The following is a 19789-nucleotide window of genomic DNA, read 5'->3' on the forward strand; positions in this document are numbered from 1 at the left end:
CAAAGAAATGGAAAGATAATCCATGCTCTTATATTGGAAGAATTAGCATCGTGAAAACAGCCATCCTGTCCAAAGCAATCCATTACTCATGACATTTTTCACATAACTAGAACAAATAATCCTAAAATGTATATGGAACCATAGAAGACCCAGAATTGCCAAAGCAATCCTGAGGAAAAAGAACAAAGCAGGTGGCAAAACTCTCCTAGACTATGGATGATACTACAAAGTTACAGTAATCAAAATGCTACTGGCATAAAAACAGATACATGGATAATGGAACAGAGTAAAAGCCCAGATAAACCCACACACCTATGTCAATTAACCTTTGACAAAGGAGTCAAGAATATAGAATATAGAACAGGGAAAAGTCAGCAAATGGTGCTGGGAAAGTTCGATGGCCACATGTAAATCAATAAAGTTAGAACATCCTCACACCATACACAAAAATAAATCCAAAATGGCTTAAAGACTTAAACATAAAGCATGACACTATAAAACTCCTAAAAGAAAACATAGGCAAAACATTCTCTGACATAAATCATACCAATTTTTTTTTAGGTCAGTCTCCCAAGGCAACAGAAATAAAAGCAAAAATAAATAAATGGGACCTAATCAAACTTAGAAGCTTTTGCACAGCAAACGAAACCATAAGCAAAACGAAATCTAAGACAACCTATGGAGTGGGAGAAAATATCTGCAACCAACAAGGGCTTAATTTCTAAAATATACAATCAGCCCATACAACTCAACAACAACAAATATCAAAAAACCCAACTGAAAAATGGGCAGAACTAAATAGACATTTCTCCAAAGAAAACATTATTGATGTTGTTCAGTCACTAAATCACGTCCAACTCTTTGAAACTCCATGGACTGCAGCACACCAGACTTCCCTGTCCTTCATTACCTCCTGGAGTTTTCTCAAACTCATGTCCATTGAGTCAGAGATGCCATCCAACCATCTCATCCTCTGTCACCCCCTCTTTGTCCTGTCTTCAATCTTTCCCAGCATCAGGGTCTTTTCCAATGGGTCACTTCTAATCAGGTGGCCAAAGTACTGGAGCTTCAGTTTCAGGATCAGTCCTTCCAATGAATATTCAGGGTTGATTTCCTTTAGGATTGACTGGTTTGATCTCCTTGCTGTCCAAGGGACATGCAAGAGTCTTCTCCAGCACCACAATTTGAAAGCATCAATTTTTTGGTGCTCAGCCTTCTTTATGGTCCAACTCTCACAACCATATATAACTACTGAAAAAACCATTGACTATACTGACCTTTGTCTGCAAGATGATCTGTTTTTTAATATGCTGTCTAGGTTTTCATAGCTTTTCTTCTAAGGAGCAAGCCCCTTTTAATTTCTGGATGCAGTCACCATCCACAGTGATTTTGGAGCCCAAGAAAATAAAATCTGCCGCTGTTTCCACTCCTCCCCCCATCTATTTGCCATGAAGAAGACATAAAGATGGCCAACAAGCACATGAAAAGATGCTCAACGCCACTAATTATTAGAGAAATACAAATCAAAACTACAAGGAGGTACCAACCTCACACTGGTCAGAATGGCCATCACAAAGAAGTCTACAAATAACAAATGCTGGAGAAGGTGTAGTGAAAAAGCAACCATCCTACACTGTTGGTGGGAATGTAAGCTGGTACATTAACTATTGAAAGACAGTATGGAGGTTCCTCAAAGCTAAAAATAAGAGTTACCGTAAGATACAGCAATCCCACTCCTGGGCATATATCCACACAAAACTGTAATTTAAAAAGATACATGCACCCCTATGTTCATAGCAGCACTACGCACAACAGCCAAGACATGGAAACAACCTAAAGGCCACTGGCAGGTGAATGGATGAAGATGAGGCACATACATACAATGGAATATTACCTAGCCATAAAAAGGAATGAAATAATGCCATGGCCAACAACATACATGGCATAGAGATCATCCCACTGAGGCAAATATAAAGTGTATGTGTACACATTAAGAAAAAAAAAAAAAGCCAGCTGTCAATGGGGCTATATCTTGATGGCAGATGTGTAATTCTGGGGTGATTCTTACCTCTTTCTTAAACTTTCTTGGATTATTTGTGGGATTTTTTTTTTTTACAATAATAATGTATTTTATAATCAGTAAAATATTTTATATTTTATAATGGGCTTCCCTTGTTGCTTAATCAGTAAGGAATCTGCCTGCAGTACAGGAGACCCGGGTTTGATCCCTGGGTTGGGAAGATCCTCTGGAGAAGGAAATGGCAACCCATTCCAGTATCCTTGCCTGGAAAATCTCATGGCCTGGTGGGCTGCAGTCCATGGGGTCACAAAGAGTCAGGCACGACTCAGCGACTAACACTTACTTACTTACTTATCATCAGTAAAAAGCAAACAAAAAATTTTTATCTTGAAAAAAAGAATTCAATACTTCTCTGTTATAACCCTGAAAAACCAAAAGAAAAGTAAATTTCAAGAACAGACAAGAATATATTCTTATACACTAGCTACATCCTCAAAACACACAGAGGCCCTCCCACACACACACCAGCAAACAGTTGTAACTCAATGCATCATTTTATCCCATCAACACAATAGTCAAAAGAATAAAAAACAACAAGAATTAAACTGAGATAGTTTTTAAAAGATCAACATATGGCACCCAATATAATGAGTTGAAAGCTAACTCTTTAAATATTGTTGTTGTTGTTTAGTTGCTAAGTTGTGTCTGACTCTTTGCGAGCTCATGGACTGTAGCACGCCAGGCTCCTCGGTCCAGGAGATTTCCCAGGAAAGAATACTACAATGGATTGCCATTCTCTTTTCCAGGGAATCTTCCTGACCCAGAGATGGAACCTGAGTCTCCTGCATTAGCAAGCAGATTCTTTACCACTGAGCCACCTGGGAAGCCCACCTATTTAAACACTTAACAGAATTCAAGGGATAGAAATCTGTCTTCTCCACTTTCCCCATGACATCTAAGACCTTCACCTTAAACTCTTTAAAGGCACAACCATGTTTAAAAACACATTTTATTTAAATAAACACATGTAATGCAGCCTATTACAGATTTAAACAACAAAGACTATTTTACATAAATTTGCTGTGAGTGAATTAACATCTATGAATTGTTCATGTTTTTGGTGATGCTTTCTCATAATTTAAAGATGACAATTTCTGACATGTTCATTCTGACCAAGTCAATGAAGAACTTACAGATGACATAAGCATCAGTACTCTGTATCTAGTTGGTTGTGAGTGGAAAAACAAAGGCTTATTGTAAAAGTGTAATTATGTTATCAATCATAAAGATCCCCAAGATTAAAACTCCTCTCCTGCCATTCTGAGTCTTTCTTTGCTTTATGGCAGAAAGCGAAGAAGAACTAAAGAGCCTCTTAATGAAAGTGAAAGAGGAGAGTGAAAAATTTGACTTAAAACTCAACATTCAGAAAACTAAGATCATGGCATCTGGTCCCATCAGTTCATGGCAAATAGATGGGAAACAATGGAAATAGTAATAGACTTTATTCTTTTGGGCTCCAAGATCACTGTGGATGGTGACTGCAGCCATGAAATTAAGATGCTTGCTCCTTGGAAGAAAACCTATGACCAACCTAGACAGCATATTAAAAAGCAGAGACATTACTTTGCCAACAAATATCCATCTAATCCAAGTTATGGTTTTTCCAGTAGGAAAAACATCCAGTATGCATATGAGAGTTGGACTCTCAAGAAAGCTGAGCGCCAAAGAATTGATGCTTTTGAATTGTGGTGTTGGAGAAGACTCTTGATATCTCCTTGGACTGCAAGAAGATCCATCCAGTCAATCTTGGGGGAAATCAGTCCTGAATATTCACTGGAAGGACTGATGCTGAGGCTGATGCTTCAATATTTTGGCCACCTGATGCAAAGAAGAGACTCACTGGAAAAGACCCTGATGCTGGGAAAGACTGAAGGAGGGAGGAGAAGGGGACGACAGAGGATGAGCTGGTTGGATGACATCACCGACACGATGGACATGAGTTTGAGTAGGCTGTGGGAGTTGGTAATGGACAGAGAAGCCTGGCGTGCTGCAGTTCATGGGGTTGCAAAGAGTCAGATACGACTGAGCAACTGAACTGAACTGAAATTTTATAACTCTGCACTAGACCAGAAAGCACAGGCTAGTCCTAAGACCTCAGAGGAAAATGCATTCAATTAACTTCATTGCTCATTTTCCTCCTCCGTACTCCTCCTGACTGTACGCAAACCTTTTTCACTAAGCCACATAGTACTCAAAAATATTAGCTACCATTATTTTTTATAATCAAGGCTGTCACAGGCACACACTAAGAGATCTTTTATTCAAAATGTGTGTATGTGCATACATGTGTGTGTATCTGTTCACATAGTCCAAGAAAAGATTTAGAATATGATACCTAGTTGGCTCGTTGCCTGTGTTTGAATTTTAGCTTCACTCTTTCCAACTGTGTGACTTAAACAAACTCTTGAGTGTCTTCACCTATAAAACAGAGATAATAAGGTACCTACATCACAGTTGCCTGAGGATTAAATTACTTAATACCTGTAAGATTCTTACATTTGTGCTCACCATACAGTGGTCACTCAATAAATGTTTGCTATTATCAAAAGTACAAAGACTTTTAAAAATAAGAATATCAAACGTTGAAATATATATATATATATATATAGGTGTGATAGGAATTTTCACTGCAGATGTGAACATCAATTGAGGATTCAATGTTTTAGGAGTTTGGCCGTATGTATCTAAAGTCTAAAAACTGCTTTGAACTTACCAATTTTATACTTGGGCACATACCCTAAGGTATGGCAGACAGAATAAAGACCCCTCAAAGATGTCCACATCCTAATCTCTGAAGCTTGTGAAATGTTACCTTACATAGCAATGGGGACTTTGCAGATATGACTAAGGATCAAGAGGAGATTATCCTGGGTTATAATGATAGACCCAGTATAATCACAAGAAGGATGAATGACGGTTAGAGTCAGAGAAGAAGATGTGATGAGGGAAGCAGAGGTCAGGCAGAAAGATGTGAAGATGCTACACTTCTGGCTCTGAAGATGGAGGAAGGGGTCACGAGCCAAATGCAGGTGACCTACAAACACTGGAAAAGGCCAGGAAGGAGATTCTCTCCTAGGGCCTCCAGAAGGAACCAGCCCTGGCAACACCTTGATGTTAAGACATCTGACCTCCAGAGTTGTAAGAGAGTATATCTGTGTTGCTTTAAGCCATTAAGTTTATGGTCAACTGTTACAGCAGCAACAGGAAACTAGTACTTAAGGCAATAACAGAGATGTAGAGAAAAGACGCATATGATGTATCAATGGCATGTTATTTATAACAGTGAAAATTACAAGCAACCTAATTGTGGAATGGAATGGACATTCCATAAAATGGAATGTCACACAACCATCAAATATCAAAAGTTAACAAAGACATTTACTGGCAAAGAAAAATTCAAGATATTCCATGTGAAAAAAGCTATAATTTATTTTAGTGTTCATGGACCCATGTAGGACACAGATTGAAAAGATAAAATCTAAATCCTCAACAAGGATTAGCCCTACATGAGCATCATATAGAATTTTTAAATTTTCTTCTGCATTTGTCCAGCATGGGTATTTCCTTAGCAGACTGTAATCTCTGGAGGAGAGAACAGAGCATGTCTATAGAGTCCCTTGGACTGCAAGGAGATCCAACCAGTCCATCCTAAAGCAGATCAGTCCTGGGTGTTCACTGGAAGAACTGATGTTGAAGCTGAAACTCCAATACTTTAGCCACCTGATGTGCAGAGCTGACTCATATGAAAAGACCCTGATGCTGGGAGGGATTGGGGGCAGGAGGAGAAGGGGACGACAGAGGATAAGATGGTTGGATGGCATCACCGACTCCATGGACATGGGTTTGGGTGGACTCCGGCAGTTGGTGATGGACAGGGAGGCCTGGCGTGCTGCGGTTCATGGGGTCGAAAAGAGTCGGACATGACTGAGCGACTGAACTTAGAAATCAGTCAGCAATTATGTCCTGAATGAATAAGAATGGTCTCAGTATTTCCCAACTTTCAACAAATGTATTACACAGTTAAAAATAAAAAGAGCACTAAATGTAAAAATATTTTTAAAATATTCAACTTCATATGTTATCAAAAATTAAAATAATCTCACCTAGTAAATTATATAGTCTTAGGTATTATATTGGTATATCTATAGTCACACAAACACTATGAAATTTAAGCTGGTATGTCCTTTAAAAACGAACCTGACAATATCAACAGTCAATAAAACGCTCATGCTCTATAACTTACTCATTCAAATATTTGTTGAGTATCTGCTTTGTGCAAGCACTATTCTTGATGCCAATGATACAACAGTCAACAAGATAAATCTCTACACACACAAAACAAACAAGATTCTGACACAGAAACATCCCCACCTGATGGAGATTCCATTTTAGGAGAGGCAATTAGAAACATAACCAAGTAAAACAGTATGATAGATAATAGTAAATGCTTATAGTAAAAATCCAGATAAGTCAATGGCACCCCACTCCAGTACTCTTGCCTGGAAAATCCCATGGACAGAGGAGCCTGGTGGGCTGCAGTCCATGGGGTCGCCAAGAGTCGGACACGACTGAGCGACTTCACCTTCACTTTTCACTTTCATGCATTGGAGAAGGAAATGGCAACCCACTCCAGTATTCTTGCCTGGAGAATCCCAGGGACTGGGGAGCCTGGTGGGCTGCCGTCTCTGGGGTCACACAGAGTCAGACATGACTGAAGCGACTTAGCAGCAGCAGCAGCAGGGTAAAAATCAAACAGAAAGGGGGACAGGGAGGCAGAGCAGAAGGTGCAGTTTTTGATACTGACCAGGGAAGAATGAGAAGATGACATAAGAGTAAACACAGGGACTAAGCACGTGTCTATGTGGGGAGCAGGGTGCCAGGCAGAGGGAACAGCAAGTTCAACAGCACTGAAGTGGTGATGTGCTTGATGTGTGCTGGAGAGCAAGACCCTCAGCCCCACTCCACCCCAGAAGCTAACACTGAAAGCGGGACAATGTGCATGCTTCCTGACTTTTTTCTATGTCCATACTCATCTACATTACACACACATGCAATATTGTACATATGTGCCCAAATATGACAACTAGCATAAAAGCCAGTTGCCCATTTTCCACATAAGACTAGCCAAAATGAGAGGTAAAGCCATTTCCATAATACAGACGATGAAAGGAAATGACTTCATATTATATAATTTATTAATTTAGTTACGTAAACATTTTAAATAACACTTTCTTATTATGTTCATTTAGAAACATTGGTTTGTCCACTCAAATTTCATGAAACAAGATTATTCAATATGCATCTTGAAATCACGGTCTTTACCATCCATGGAGCCACTTTTTAAGTTATCTAACAATTTTCAACAGCACATCAATTTCAAAGTTACTTAAGATCTAGCACTTTGTTTGAGTCCATGCATGATGATGTCACTGGAAATATTATGCCAACCACAACTACCCATTAGCTATTTGTGATCTCCACAAAGTAACCCCATAGTGTATTGCTTTGTAATGCAATTTCTAGAAGGTTTGTTTACAATGATATCTAATACTTATAATTGTAAGGTCATCTTCCCCAAAATTAGCTCTAAATCTTTAAATTTGGCTGTAACATTTTTCACCAATTTCAAGTGACCCCAACAAGCATCCTAAATGGGTATTAAGTTTTTTCAAGCTAATGTAACTTTTCCAAGCAGTGTTTTATTACTTTGTTGTTCAAACTAAAATAAGGTAGTTGAAGAATATCAGCACCCTTCATGAGAACTATAATATAAGGCCATATCCTCTTTCCAAAGTATAGTTTTTGGAGGGAAAATGAATATATTACATTGAAGAATTTATGACAAATATGTATTTAAGGGCATATGTATATATGTTTGGGTTTTGGTTTTGATGAAATCACAAGCCCTTTGATGATACAATCATGGGAGAAATGCAAAAGACAACCTTTTATGAGAAACAGATCTCTGGATTTCAAGCATGCTTCCCTAGCCAAATACTGAAATGCCAACCCACACAAAAAAAAAAACAAAAAAAAACTGTAACATTATAGATTCACATATTTTTTCTTCAAGCCTGGTCACTGATATTCTGACAAATCAAAATTAACTTAAGGAAATCTCATTGGATGGAGAGTCAAGTAGAGATAAATGATCAGCATTAAGGCAAAATCAACAATTATTTTTAAAACAACTCAGAAAATAATAACAAAAATAAAATGAGGCCACAAAAACAAAATGTCTTCTGAAGAAGCAGAGAAATTAAAAGTACTGTGGAACCTTATTATCATCTAAATTTCAGGGATTTTAGGACAAAATGTAAATAAGGCAAAATTACTTATTTAGTATCTCTTATTTGATCTATTAATATTAAAGTTCAAGTGCTCCTACTAGAACTGTGTATAAATCCTTTGAATTATGGGTTCTTTGTGGACTGATATTGACCTATAATTAAGGAACATGCCATAGTCTATGAGGGTCATGCATGCGCTAAAAGGCTATGATGTTTGTTGCTTAAATGAAGTCTCATTCACTGAGAACAAAGGGATTATTAAATTCACTATTGAGTTTGAACAAAAGTCACTAATAGATGCTGAAAAACTATTATAATTAACTCTCTAATGGAGTAGTTTTACCTTAGTCCAAGAGTTATGCTAGGCTTGTGGTAATTAAAAGTCCCAGAATGAAAAGAACTAGTGAAAAGGTAAGAGCAACTATTGATCCAGGTAAACTAATGGTATTTATAGTATTTTTAAAATCTCAACATACAATCTACTTATTTTCCAAAGATGTGCATGCATGCTCAGTCACTCAGTCATGTCCAACTCTTTGCAACCCTATGGACTATAGCCCTCCAGGCTCCTTTGTCCATGGGATTTCCCAGGTAAGAATACTAGACTGGGTTGCCATTTCCTCCTCCAAGAAGGATCTCTCTGACTCAGGGATCAAACCTGCATCTCCTGCCATCTAGGAAGATATATATATATATATATATATATATATATATATATATATTGCTTTTAGGGAGGATGAGAGCAGTTTGGCACTATTTCTGAAGATCACGCTTCAGATATACTCCTAGTAATTTCCCAATGGCAAAGCAAAAAGCCAAAAGAAATCCTAAGAAGGCTCCAGACACCAAAAAATACCAAATTCTACATGTAATATTAATTTTATACACCTTTATGATAATAATCATTCTGGAGTCACTCACAGATATACTCTCATATATCAACCTCTTCTTTTTAACTTTCCATACAAAGAAATAACATTTCTTGACAGGAATAAAGTTAAACTTCCAATTAATTTTACCATATCTCATGATTATAACAACATATGATTAAAATTCTACACTGAGTTAAAACCAACTTATTCTCAATAGGTGTGATTATTTTGAGAAAAGTTCAAATGTCTTATCATGTGATACAGAGAAAAAACTCTATTATCTATTAAAATTTCACATATACTCACACACATAAAAACTTTTTATGCTTCTATTCAACTGGTCACTCTCCAGCACATACACACACACACACACACACACACACACACACACACACACACAATTTGTTCTATACCCTGCATAACACCTTTTCACATCCTTTAAAATGTTATCCATGGATCAACTTTGGGAAGTGCCGATTTAGCTCATCCAAAAAAAACAAAAAAGAGAGAGAGACCTTCATGATTCAGACTTAATACCTAAGCTTAAATTTGTCACAGTATAATGATATCTACTTTAAGCTATAGAGTTCATGGCAAACGTGACCCTTGTTCACCTATCCATTCCACAAATATGTGTAAGTGATGTTCTAGACAAAATCTATCCTATTATGGAATTATATTCTAGTTGTGGGGGGGTCAACCAACAAATAAGTAAGTATATAAGTATATACTATGCCTAATCATGAACAGTACTATGGTACAAATAAAGGAGAGTAAGCCAGACAGTGTGGAAGAAGAACCTGGTTATATTTGTATGTAGGTTGGTTAGAGGATGTCTCAGTAGCAGCAACCTGAAGAAAATGAGGGAGCAGGTCTGGGACATATCTGAGAAAAGATGCTTCTAGACCAGAAAAGAGAGACAATGCAAAGGTCCAAAGATGGGAACATGCTTGTTTGTCAGAGAAACAGACAGGAGACTGGTGTTACGGACTGTATGTTAATGTTCCCCCCATATCCATATGTTGAAACTTCACGTCCCAGTGTGATGGTGCTAGGAGGTGGGGCTTTGGGGAGGTCATTAGGATGAGAAGTAGGTGAATGAGGGTAGAGCTCTCATGAGTAGGATAAATGCCCTGAAAGTAAGGAGATAGTTTGCTTCCCCTCTCTTCTACCAAGTGACAACATGATGAGCAGGCAACCTGGAAGACGACCCTCACCAGAATTCAACCATGCTATCATGAAGATTTGAACTTCCCAGCCTTCAGAAATGTGAGAGATTAATTTCTATTGCTTATGAGTCTCTGGTACTCTATTGCTGCTGTAGTTAAGTCACTCAGTCATGTCCGAAACTCTGCAACGCCATGGGCTGGAGCACGCCAGGCCTCCCTGTCCTCCACCATCTCCTGGAGTGTGCTCACTCATGTCCATCGAGTCGGTGACGCCACACAACCATCTCATCCTCTGTCGTCCCCTTCTCCTCCTGCCCTCGATCTTTCCCAGCATCAGGGTCTTTTCCAATGAGTCAGCTCTTCGCATCAGGTGGCCAAAGTACTGGAGTTTCAGCTTCAGCATCAGTCCTTCCAATGAATATTCAAACTGATTTCCTTCAGAATGGACTGCTTGGATCTCCCTGCAGTCCAAGGGACTCTCAAGAGTCTTCTCCAACACCACAGTTCAAAAGCATCAATTCTTCGGCACTCAGCTTTCTTCACAGTACAACTCTCACATCCATACACGACTACTGGAAAAACCATAGCCTTGACTAGACGGACCTTTGTTGGCAAAGTAATGTCTCTGCTTTTGAATATGCTATCTAACTTTCCTTCCAAGGAGTAAGCGTCTTTTAATTTCATGGCTGCAGTCACCATATGCAGTGATTTTGGAGCCACAAAAAATAAAGTTTGACACTGTTTCCACTGTTTCCCCATCTATTTCCCATGAACTGACGGGACCAGATGCCATGATCTTCGTTTTCTGAATGTTGAGCTTTAAGCCAACTTTTTCACTCTCCTCTTTCACTTTCATCAAGAGGCTTTTGAGTTCCTCTTCACTTTCTGCCATAAGGGTGGTGTCATCTGCATATCTGAGGTTACTGATATTTGTCCCAGCAATCTTGATTCCAGCTTGTGCTTCTTCCAGTCCAGCATTTCTCATGATGTTCTCTGCATATAAGTTAAATAAGCAGGGTGACAATATACAGCCTTGACGTACTCCTTTTCCTATTTGGAACCAGTCTGTTGTTTCATGTCCAGTTCTAACTGTTGCTTCCTGACCTGCACATAAGTTTCTCAAGAGGCAGATCAGGTGGTCTGGTATTCCCATGTCTTTCAGAATTGTCCACAGTTTATTGTGATCCACAAGTCAAAGGCTTTGGCATAGTCAATAAAGCAGAAATAGCTGTTTTTTATGGAACTCCCTTGCTTTTTCCATGATCCAGCGGATGTTGGCAATTTGATCTCTGGTTCCTCTGCCTTTTCAAAAACCAGCTTGAACATCTGGAAGTTCACGGTTCACATATTGCTGAAGCCTGGCTTGGAGAATTTTGAGCACTGCTTTACTAGCGTGTGAGATGAGTGCAATTGTGCGGTGCATTGTGCCTGAGTGCATTCTTTGGCATTGCCTTTCTTTGGGATTGGAATGAAAACTGACCTTTTCCAGTCCTGTGGCCACTGCTGAGTTTTCCAAATTTGCTGGCATATTGAGTGCAGCATTTTCACAGCATCATCTTTCAAGATTTGGAATAGCGCAACTGGAATTCCATCACCTCAACTAGCTTTGTTCATAGTGATGCTTTGTAAGGCCCACTTGACTTCACATTCCAGGATGTCTGGCTCTAGGTGAGTGATCACACCACCGTGATTATTTTGGTCATGAAGATTTTTTTTGTACAGTTCTTATGTGTATTTTTGCCACCTCTTCTTAATATCTTCTGCTTCTGTTAAGTCCATACCATTTCTGTCCTCTATCGAGCCCATCTTTGCATGAAATGTTCCCTTGGTATCTCAAATTTTCTTGAAGTGATCTGTAGTCTTTCCCATTCTGTTGTTTTCTTCTATTTCTTTGCATTGACCACTGAGGAAGGCTTTCTTATCTCTCCTTAATATTCTTTGGAACTCTGCATTCAGATGCTTGTATCTTTCCTTATCTCCTTTGCATTTCATTTCTCTTCTTTTCACAGCTATTTGTAAGGCCTCCCCAGACAACCATTTTGCTTTTTTGCATTTCTATTCCATGGGGATGGTCTTGATCCCTGTCTCCTGTACAGTGTTACGAACCTCTGTCCACAGTTCTTCAGGCACTCTATCAGATCTAATCCCTTGAAACTTTTAGTTACCTCCACTGTATAATCATAAGGGATTTGATTCAGGTCATACCTGGATGGTCTAGTGGTTTTCCCTACTTTCTTCAATTTAAGTCTGGATTTGGCAATAAGGCGTTCATGATCTGAGCCACAGTCAGCTCCTGGTCTTGTTTTTGCTGACTGTATAGAGCTTCTCCATCTTTGGCTGCAGAGAATATAATCAATCTGATTTCGGTGTTGGCCACCTGGTGATGTTCATGTGTAGAGTCTTCTCTTGTGTTGTTGGAAGAGGGTGTTTGCTATGACCAGTGCGTTCTCTTGGCAAAACTCTATTAGCCTTTGCCCTGCTTCATTCCATATTCCAAGGCCAAATTTGCCTGTTACTCCAGGTGTTTCTTGACTTCCTACTTTTGCATTCTAGTCCCCTATAATGAAAAGGACATCTTTTTTGGGTGTCAGTTCTAAAAGGTCTTGTAGGTCTTCATAGAACTGTTCAACTTCAGCTTCTTGAGTGTTACTGGTTGGGGCATAGACTTGGATTACTGTGATATTGAATGGTTTGCCTTGGAAACGAACAGAGATCGTTCCATCATTTTTGAGATTGCACCCAAGTACTGCATTTCAGACTCTTTTGTTGACCATGATGGCTACTCCATTTCTTCTAAGGGATTCCTGCCCACAGTAGTAGATATAATGGTCATCTAAGTTAAAATCACCCATTCCAGTGCATTTTCATTCACTGATTTCTAGAATGTCGACGTTCACTCTTGCCATCTCCTGTTTGACCATTTCCTATTTGCCTTGATTCATGGACCTAACATTCCAGGTTTCAATGCAATACTGCTCTTTACAGCATCGGACCTTGCTTCTGTCACCAGTCACATCCACAAGTGGGTATTGTTTTTGCTTTGGCTCCATCCCTTTTTTCTTTCTGGAGTTATTTCTCTACTGATCTCCAGTAGTGTATTGGGCACCTACCGACCTGGGGAGTTCCTCTTTCAGTATCCCATCATTTTGCCTTTTCATACTGTTCATGGGGTTCTCAAGGCAAGAATACTTAAGTGGTCAATCTAGTGAATCTAATCACACGGACCACAGCCTTGTTTCAATGAAACTAAGCCATGTCGTATGGGGCCACCCAAGACAGGCGGATCATGGTGGAGAGGTCTGACAGGATGTGGTCCACTGGAGAAGGGAATGACATATAAAAACTCCTTAGTAATTGTTGCAGCTAACCACCATTGTTACTAGTTTGCATTATTATATATTAATAAAAACCCCATGGAAAACAGCAACGTATTTTATTACAGAAAAAAAATTTAATTTTAGTACATCAAATAAATGAATGTTGAAAGACAAGAAGCAATATCCCTAATATGCCAACCTCAAGTCAAAAGATGATAGAACGTCCAGGTGGAGAGGCCACAGGAGGGGTACTGTGGATCCCAGGGTCAGCAGAGGAAGGCTGTTCTGAAGCAGCCACATGTTACTGAGCTGTGGAAGACAAAATGCAGCTGCAGCATGAAAGCCTGAGGTTAGGGCACTTGGGTGGAGACGATAGCAAAAGCTAAGGCCAGAGCATAAGGGGAATTCTGAAGGTCTGAGGAACAAAGAGAAAGAAGAACTGGAAGCCTGGAAAAGAGAAGCAGGCGAGACTGGCAGATAAGGCTGAAGAGGTGGACGGAGGCTAGATCTCACAGGCCTTTTACGAAGAGGGGACTGTGATTCTAACCTCAGAGGGAGACCACTGACTCCAGGGAGTGACACGATCCAGCTTACCAGGTAAGAGATCACTTTGTTGCTAAATGGAGAAAGGATGGCGCAAGGAAGCAGAGTGGAAGAAAGTAGGGGAGCAGTTGGGAAACTATTTTAATATTTTAAGTGAGAGATGACATAACTTAGATTTGGGATGGTAGCAGTAGTAATAGAAATATGTATAGACAAATTCAGGTTGCAATGGCTAGTAGGGGGGAAAATATCTAATCATTTATTAACTCCCAAAAAACACAAACTAAAATTACACAACTTCCCCTAACAAATTCACAAAGGTTAAAAATGGATAATACAAATCCTGAAGAAAATGTAGTTGAAGGAGGCACTCAAATTCTCTGAAAAGCAACCTGCTGTATCACCAAAAGTCCAAAAATTCTCAGTATTTTTGACTTAGTAACTAGCACATAGTCTTTCATTAATTAATTTGACTTCTAGAAAACATGCTAAAGAGAAAACCAAGATTAATGCTCAATAATTAATTGCAGCACATTTAAACTTGCAAAAAAGGGGGGCGGGGGGTGGATTAACATCCAACATTTAAGGAGTGGCTGAATTACAGCACTAAGTAACCTTTAAGGGGCTTTAAGATAGGGGGGTAAAATGCTGACAATCTTAGAAAATTAACTAAAAGCACAAGGAATGCTAGTTTTGTTTTCCCGCTGGTAAATTTTGTTACTTTACATAGAGAACTGAACACAGAGAGCCATCAAATAATTGGTAATAAAAATTTAATCATCACTAATCTCTTCTAGATTCACTCAATATATATGCTTAGAAAATTTACGTGCTCAACTTAAGACATACTGTCCGTATCTTACAGTACTAGTCTCGTGTTACCCTTGGTACTAAAAAAGGGAAGAAGGGAGGTTTCAGTTTTGAGGTCGTCATAGTAATTTAAGAATAAACATATACGTTCCATGTCTATTTGTCACTCTACAACTCCAGTGCCTAGCATAGAACCCGGAACTGAAGAGGGGCTCGTTCAGTAAACATTTCTGAGTGCAAACAGCCGACATGAACCTTGCAGTTCCAACTTAGCACCAAACAAATCTAAAACCTCAAAATGCAAGAGGTACATGAGGACAATATTTATAATATTTTGAGTGGTTACAATGTACCAGGCATTATTAAACATTTTAAACAATTTTTCTTTAAGGTTCCTAACGTTTCATCTCTGAAAGAAATAACTTGTCACATTGTAAAACCAAGACACAGGTTCAAAAATGTTAAGGTCACATTTCAACGAAGTTTGAACTCAGTCTTCTGGAGCCTAAATGTATCTAGACCAGAAGTAACAAAATGTTTCTTTTCAACCATCACAACTGACTAGGATTGTTTTCTCCAGACTTCCCCTTCGGTTCTACTTAGTGTTCACTAACTTCTACCTCGCGTTGTAGTTATCACTTGGAAGATCCAAGCCCTCACCACCAGGAACCTGCCCAGCGTCCTCCCCTCCCCAGGTGTGAGTTCCTCGAGGGTAAAGGACCGAGTTTCCAGGCCTCTCGGGGACAGCCTCACTCAGAACTGGGGTTTGGCACAGGGCAGGGGGTTCGCCCCTCCCGCTCCGTAGGCACCATTTTGGTTCGACTTTACAGCCAAGCCATGCGGATCACGACTCCCAGCAGGTACCCCTCCCGCCCTTCGGACCGGGCGGAGGAAGGGAGTCTCCTCCCAAGGGACAGCTGGGGCGCCGCGCGGGCGGTTTCCAAGACAACCGAGCAACTCTCCCGCCCCTCCCCCACAGACCGTTTCCCCTCCAGTCTCCGCCCTTAGTGCCTCGCCGCTCCGCCCCTCCCTGGAGCCCGAACTCTGACCAGCTCCGACTCGCAGATGAAGTGGCGCCCTGTACCGTCTCACCTCTGAGAGCCTGGTGCATGCCCCCGATTCCGCTGTAGAGCTCCAGGGCCCGCAAGGGCTCCATTCCCGCGCCGCCACCGCCTCCTCCTTGGAGCTAGGCCTGCCGGTCCCGTGGCTCCTCCTTCCCCCCGGCCCCGCCGCTCTCTCATCTCTAGTTCCGCGGCTTTTCAGTTCCCTCCTCTTAGGACTTCCCTGGTGGCTCAGATGGTAAATCGTCTGCCTACAATGCGGGAGACCAAGGTTCAATCCCTGGGTTGGGAAGATCCTCTGGAGAAGGAAATGGCAACCCACTCCAGTACTCTTGCCTGGAAAATCCCATGGACAGAGGAGCCTGGTAGGCTGCAGCCCATGGGGTCACAAAGAGTCGGACACTACTGAGCGACTTCACTTCACTTTACTTCCTAGGCTCTGGCTCAGGTCTTCACAGGGCAGCCTTGGGGCTCAGGGACTGGCAAGGGTAGGCAGGTGGACAAGGGACAGAAAGCACCAAGGCATCCCAAGAGAATGAAAGCCACTCCATTGCTTGATTTACTCTCCATCTTCCTTCTAAAGTACCTTGAGAGGAAAAAAGAAAATCCTGGGTACACTAGAGGGCCTGTGCCTCAAAGTCAATTAACAGAGGTTAGAATCCACACTCACTCACTTTTCAGGCTTGCTGCTTTTCCCTCTTTGAAAGCCAGAAGCGTCCAAACCCTTCTTCCATTAGGCTTGAACATGTACCTCATGCCTGGGGTTGGGCCTTAGCTTGAGTGAGGGAACTAAATCAGCCTCTTACCCAGAGAAGATCTGAGAGTTACAGGGGCAGAAACCAGCACAGGTGCCCCGGAGGTCCCCTTGAGCTAATACAGGGGAGCTCTGGGGCAAGCTATTTTAACTTGGAAAATAGCCCCAAGATAGGAACTGCTGTTAATGTAACTTAGAACTATTTTTAAGTTATCGAAAGCAATTTCACATGCCTGATGCACAGTGTCAGAGTTTGGAGCAGAAAAAGGTTTATTGCAGGGTGAAGCAAAGCAAACAGCTGGCGCATGTTCAAAAACCCAGAACTCTCCTAAGGGTTTCAGCAAAGCAGTTTTAAAGACAAGGTAAGGGCTGGGCACCATTCTCAGATTGTTTGATGGTGGTCAGTCTTTAGGTGCTAGAAGGTCTGGAGCCAGTGCTCATCATCATCAAGTAGTTACTTTCTTCCACTTTGTGGTAGTTTCAGGATCTGAAAAACTCAGATAATATACATCAGATACTAATCATCTGGGTTCTTCAGAGAGGAGCTAAAGCAGAGGCTATGGGGGAAGAGGTCTAATCCAGGAAGGCCTTTTAGGGTCCTCTTCCCTTACAATTATGGCCCTTCAAGTGCTGTGGCCTTCCTTCTCCAAGATGATCTAATCACCAAATTGTTAGAAGCTCAATTACAAACTAAGAAAACACAGATATTGGGAGGAGCAGAAATGGTCTCACTGTGAAGTGTTTTTCTATTGTTCCCATTACCACCGAATGTTATTTATTTATTTATTTTTGGCCATGCCATAAGGCATGTGGGATCTTAGTTCCTGAACCAGGGATCAAACCTGTGCCCCCTGCATTAGAAACTCAGATTCTTAACCACTGGACTGCCAGAGAAGTCCCACACACATTCACTATTGTTAGGAGAAATTGAGTTGTACTAATGGCTTCCCTTGTGTCTTCCCCCAGGTCTGAAGGTGTTCAATATGCTACTGGGGAAGAGTGAGGACAATTATGAACAGGTCAAGAAAGAATTAAGCTGCTAGACCAAAGTGGGAACAATACTCAGTTATGGATGTGTCTGGTGCTGAAAGTAAAGTCCAATGCTGCAAAGAACAGTATTGCATAGGAACCTGGAATGTTAGGTCCATGGAAGACAAATTGGAAGTGGTCAAACAGGAGATGGCAAGAGTGAACGTTGACATTCTAGGAATCAGCGAACTAAGATGGACTGGAAAGGATGAATTTGACTCAGATGACCATTATATCTACTACTGTGGGCAGGAATCCCTTAGAAGAAATGGAGTAGCCATCATAGTCAACAAAAGAGTCCAAAATGCAGTACTTGGGTGCAATCTCAAAAACGACAGAATGATCTCTGTTCGTTTCCAAGGCAAACCATTCAATATCACAGTAATCCAAGTCTATGCCCCAACCAGTAACACTCAAGAAGCTGAAGTTGAACGGTTCTATGAAGACCTACAAGACCTTCTAAAACTAACACCCAAAAAAGATATCCTTTTCATTATAGGGGACTGGAATGCAAAAGTAGGAAGTCAAGAAACACCTGGAGTAACAGGCAAATTTGGCCTTGGAATACGGAATGAAGCAGGGCAAAGGCTAATAGAGTTTTGCCAAGAGAACGCACTGGTCATAGCAAACACCCTCTTCCAACAACACAAGAGAAGACTCTACACATGGACATCACCAGGTGGCCAACACCGAAATCAGATTGATTATATTCTCTGCAGCCAAAGATGGAGAAGCTCTATACAGTCAGCAAAAACAAGACCAGGAGCTGACTGTGGCTCAGATCATCAGCTCCTTATTGCCAAATTCAGACTTAAATTGAAGAAAGTAGGGAAAACCACTAGACCATCCAGGTATGACCTGAATCAAATCCCTTATGATTATACAGTGGAGGTAACTAAAAGTTTCAAGGGATTAGATCTGATAGACAGAGTACCTGAAGAATTATGGACAGAGGTTCGTAAGATTGTACAGGAGGCAGTGACAAAAAACATCCCAAAGGAAAAGAAATGCAAGAAGGCAAAGTGGTTGTCTAAAGAGGCCTTACAAATAGCTGAGAAAAGAAGAGAAGCTAAAGGCAAAGGAGAAGAGAGAAGCTATAAACAACTGAATGCAGAGTTCCAGAGAATAGCGAGGAGAGATAAGAAGGCCTACTTAAATGAACAGTGCAAAGAAATAGAGGAAAACAATAGAAAGGGAAAGACTAGAGATCTTTTCAAGAAAATTGGAGCTATCAAGGAAGCATTTCATGCAAGGATGGACACAATAAATGACCGAAACGGTAAGGACCTAAGAGAAGCAGAACAGATTAAGAAGAGGTGGCAAGAATACACTGAAGAACTATACAAAAAAGGTCTTAATGATCCAGATAACCAAGATGGTGTGGTCACTCACCTAGAACCTGACATCCTGGAATGTGAAGTCAAGTGGGCCCTAGGAAACATTACTACAAACAAAGCTAGTGGAGATGATGGAATTCCAGTTGAACTATTTCAAATCCTTAAAGATGATGCTGTGAAAGTTCTGCATGCAATATGTCAGCAAATTTGGAAAACTCAGCAGTGGCCACAGGACTGGAAAAGGTCAGTTTTCATTCCAATCCCAAAGAAGGGCAATTCCAAAGAGTGCTCAAACTACCGTACTGTTGCGCTCATTTCACATGCTAGCAAGGTTATGCTCAAAATCCTTCAAGCTAGGCTTCAACAGTACATGAATCGAGAACTTCCAGATGTACAAGCTGGGTTTAGAAAAGGCAGAGGAACCAGAGATCAAATTGCCAACATTCGTTGGATCATGGAGAAAGCAAGGGAGTTCCAGAAAAACATCTACTTTTGCTTCATTGACTATGCTAAAACCCTTGACTCTG

The 19789-nt window shown here is 40.7% G+C and overlaps 1 protein-coding gene across 9 annotated transcripts in view; it reads right to left on the reverse strand.

Moving 5' to 3' along the window:
- TRDMT1 (tRNA aspartic acid methyltransferase 1) overlaps nt 1–19789 on the reverse strand; it is a 104852-nt gene that overhangs the window by 48926 nt on the left and 36137 nt on the right. The window contains exon 1 of one of the 9 annotated variants that reach the window (XM_061436140.1): nt 16174–16450. The exons of 3 other annotated variants lie outside the window; for them this stretch is intronic. In XM_061436140.1, the coding sequence (XP_061292124.1) occupies nt 16174–16322 (149 nt within the window). In that variant the 5' untranslated portion in view covers nt 16323–16450. 5 more of the 9 variants (XM_061436139.1, XM_061436149.1, XM_061436144.1 and 2 more) reach the window with 5 other exon arrangements.

Source organism: Bos javanicus, chromosome 13 (genome assembly GCF_032452875.1).
Source record: "Bos javanicus breed banteng chromosome 13, ARS-OSU_banteng_1.0, whole genome shotgun sequence".
NCBI lineage: Eukaryota > Metazoa > Chordata > Mammalia > Artiodactyla > Bovidae > Bos > Bos javanicus.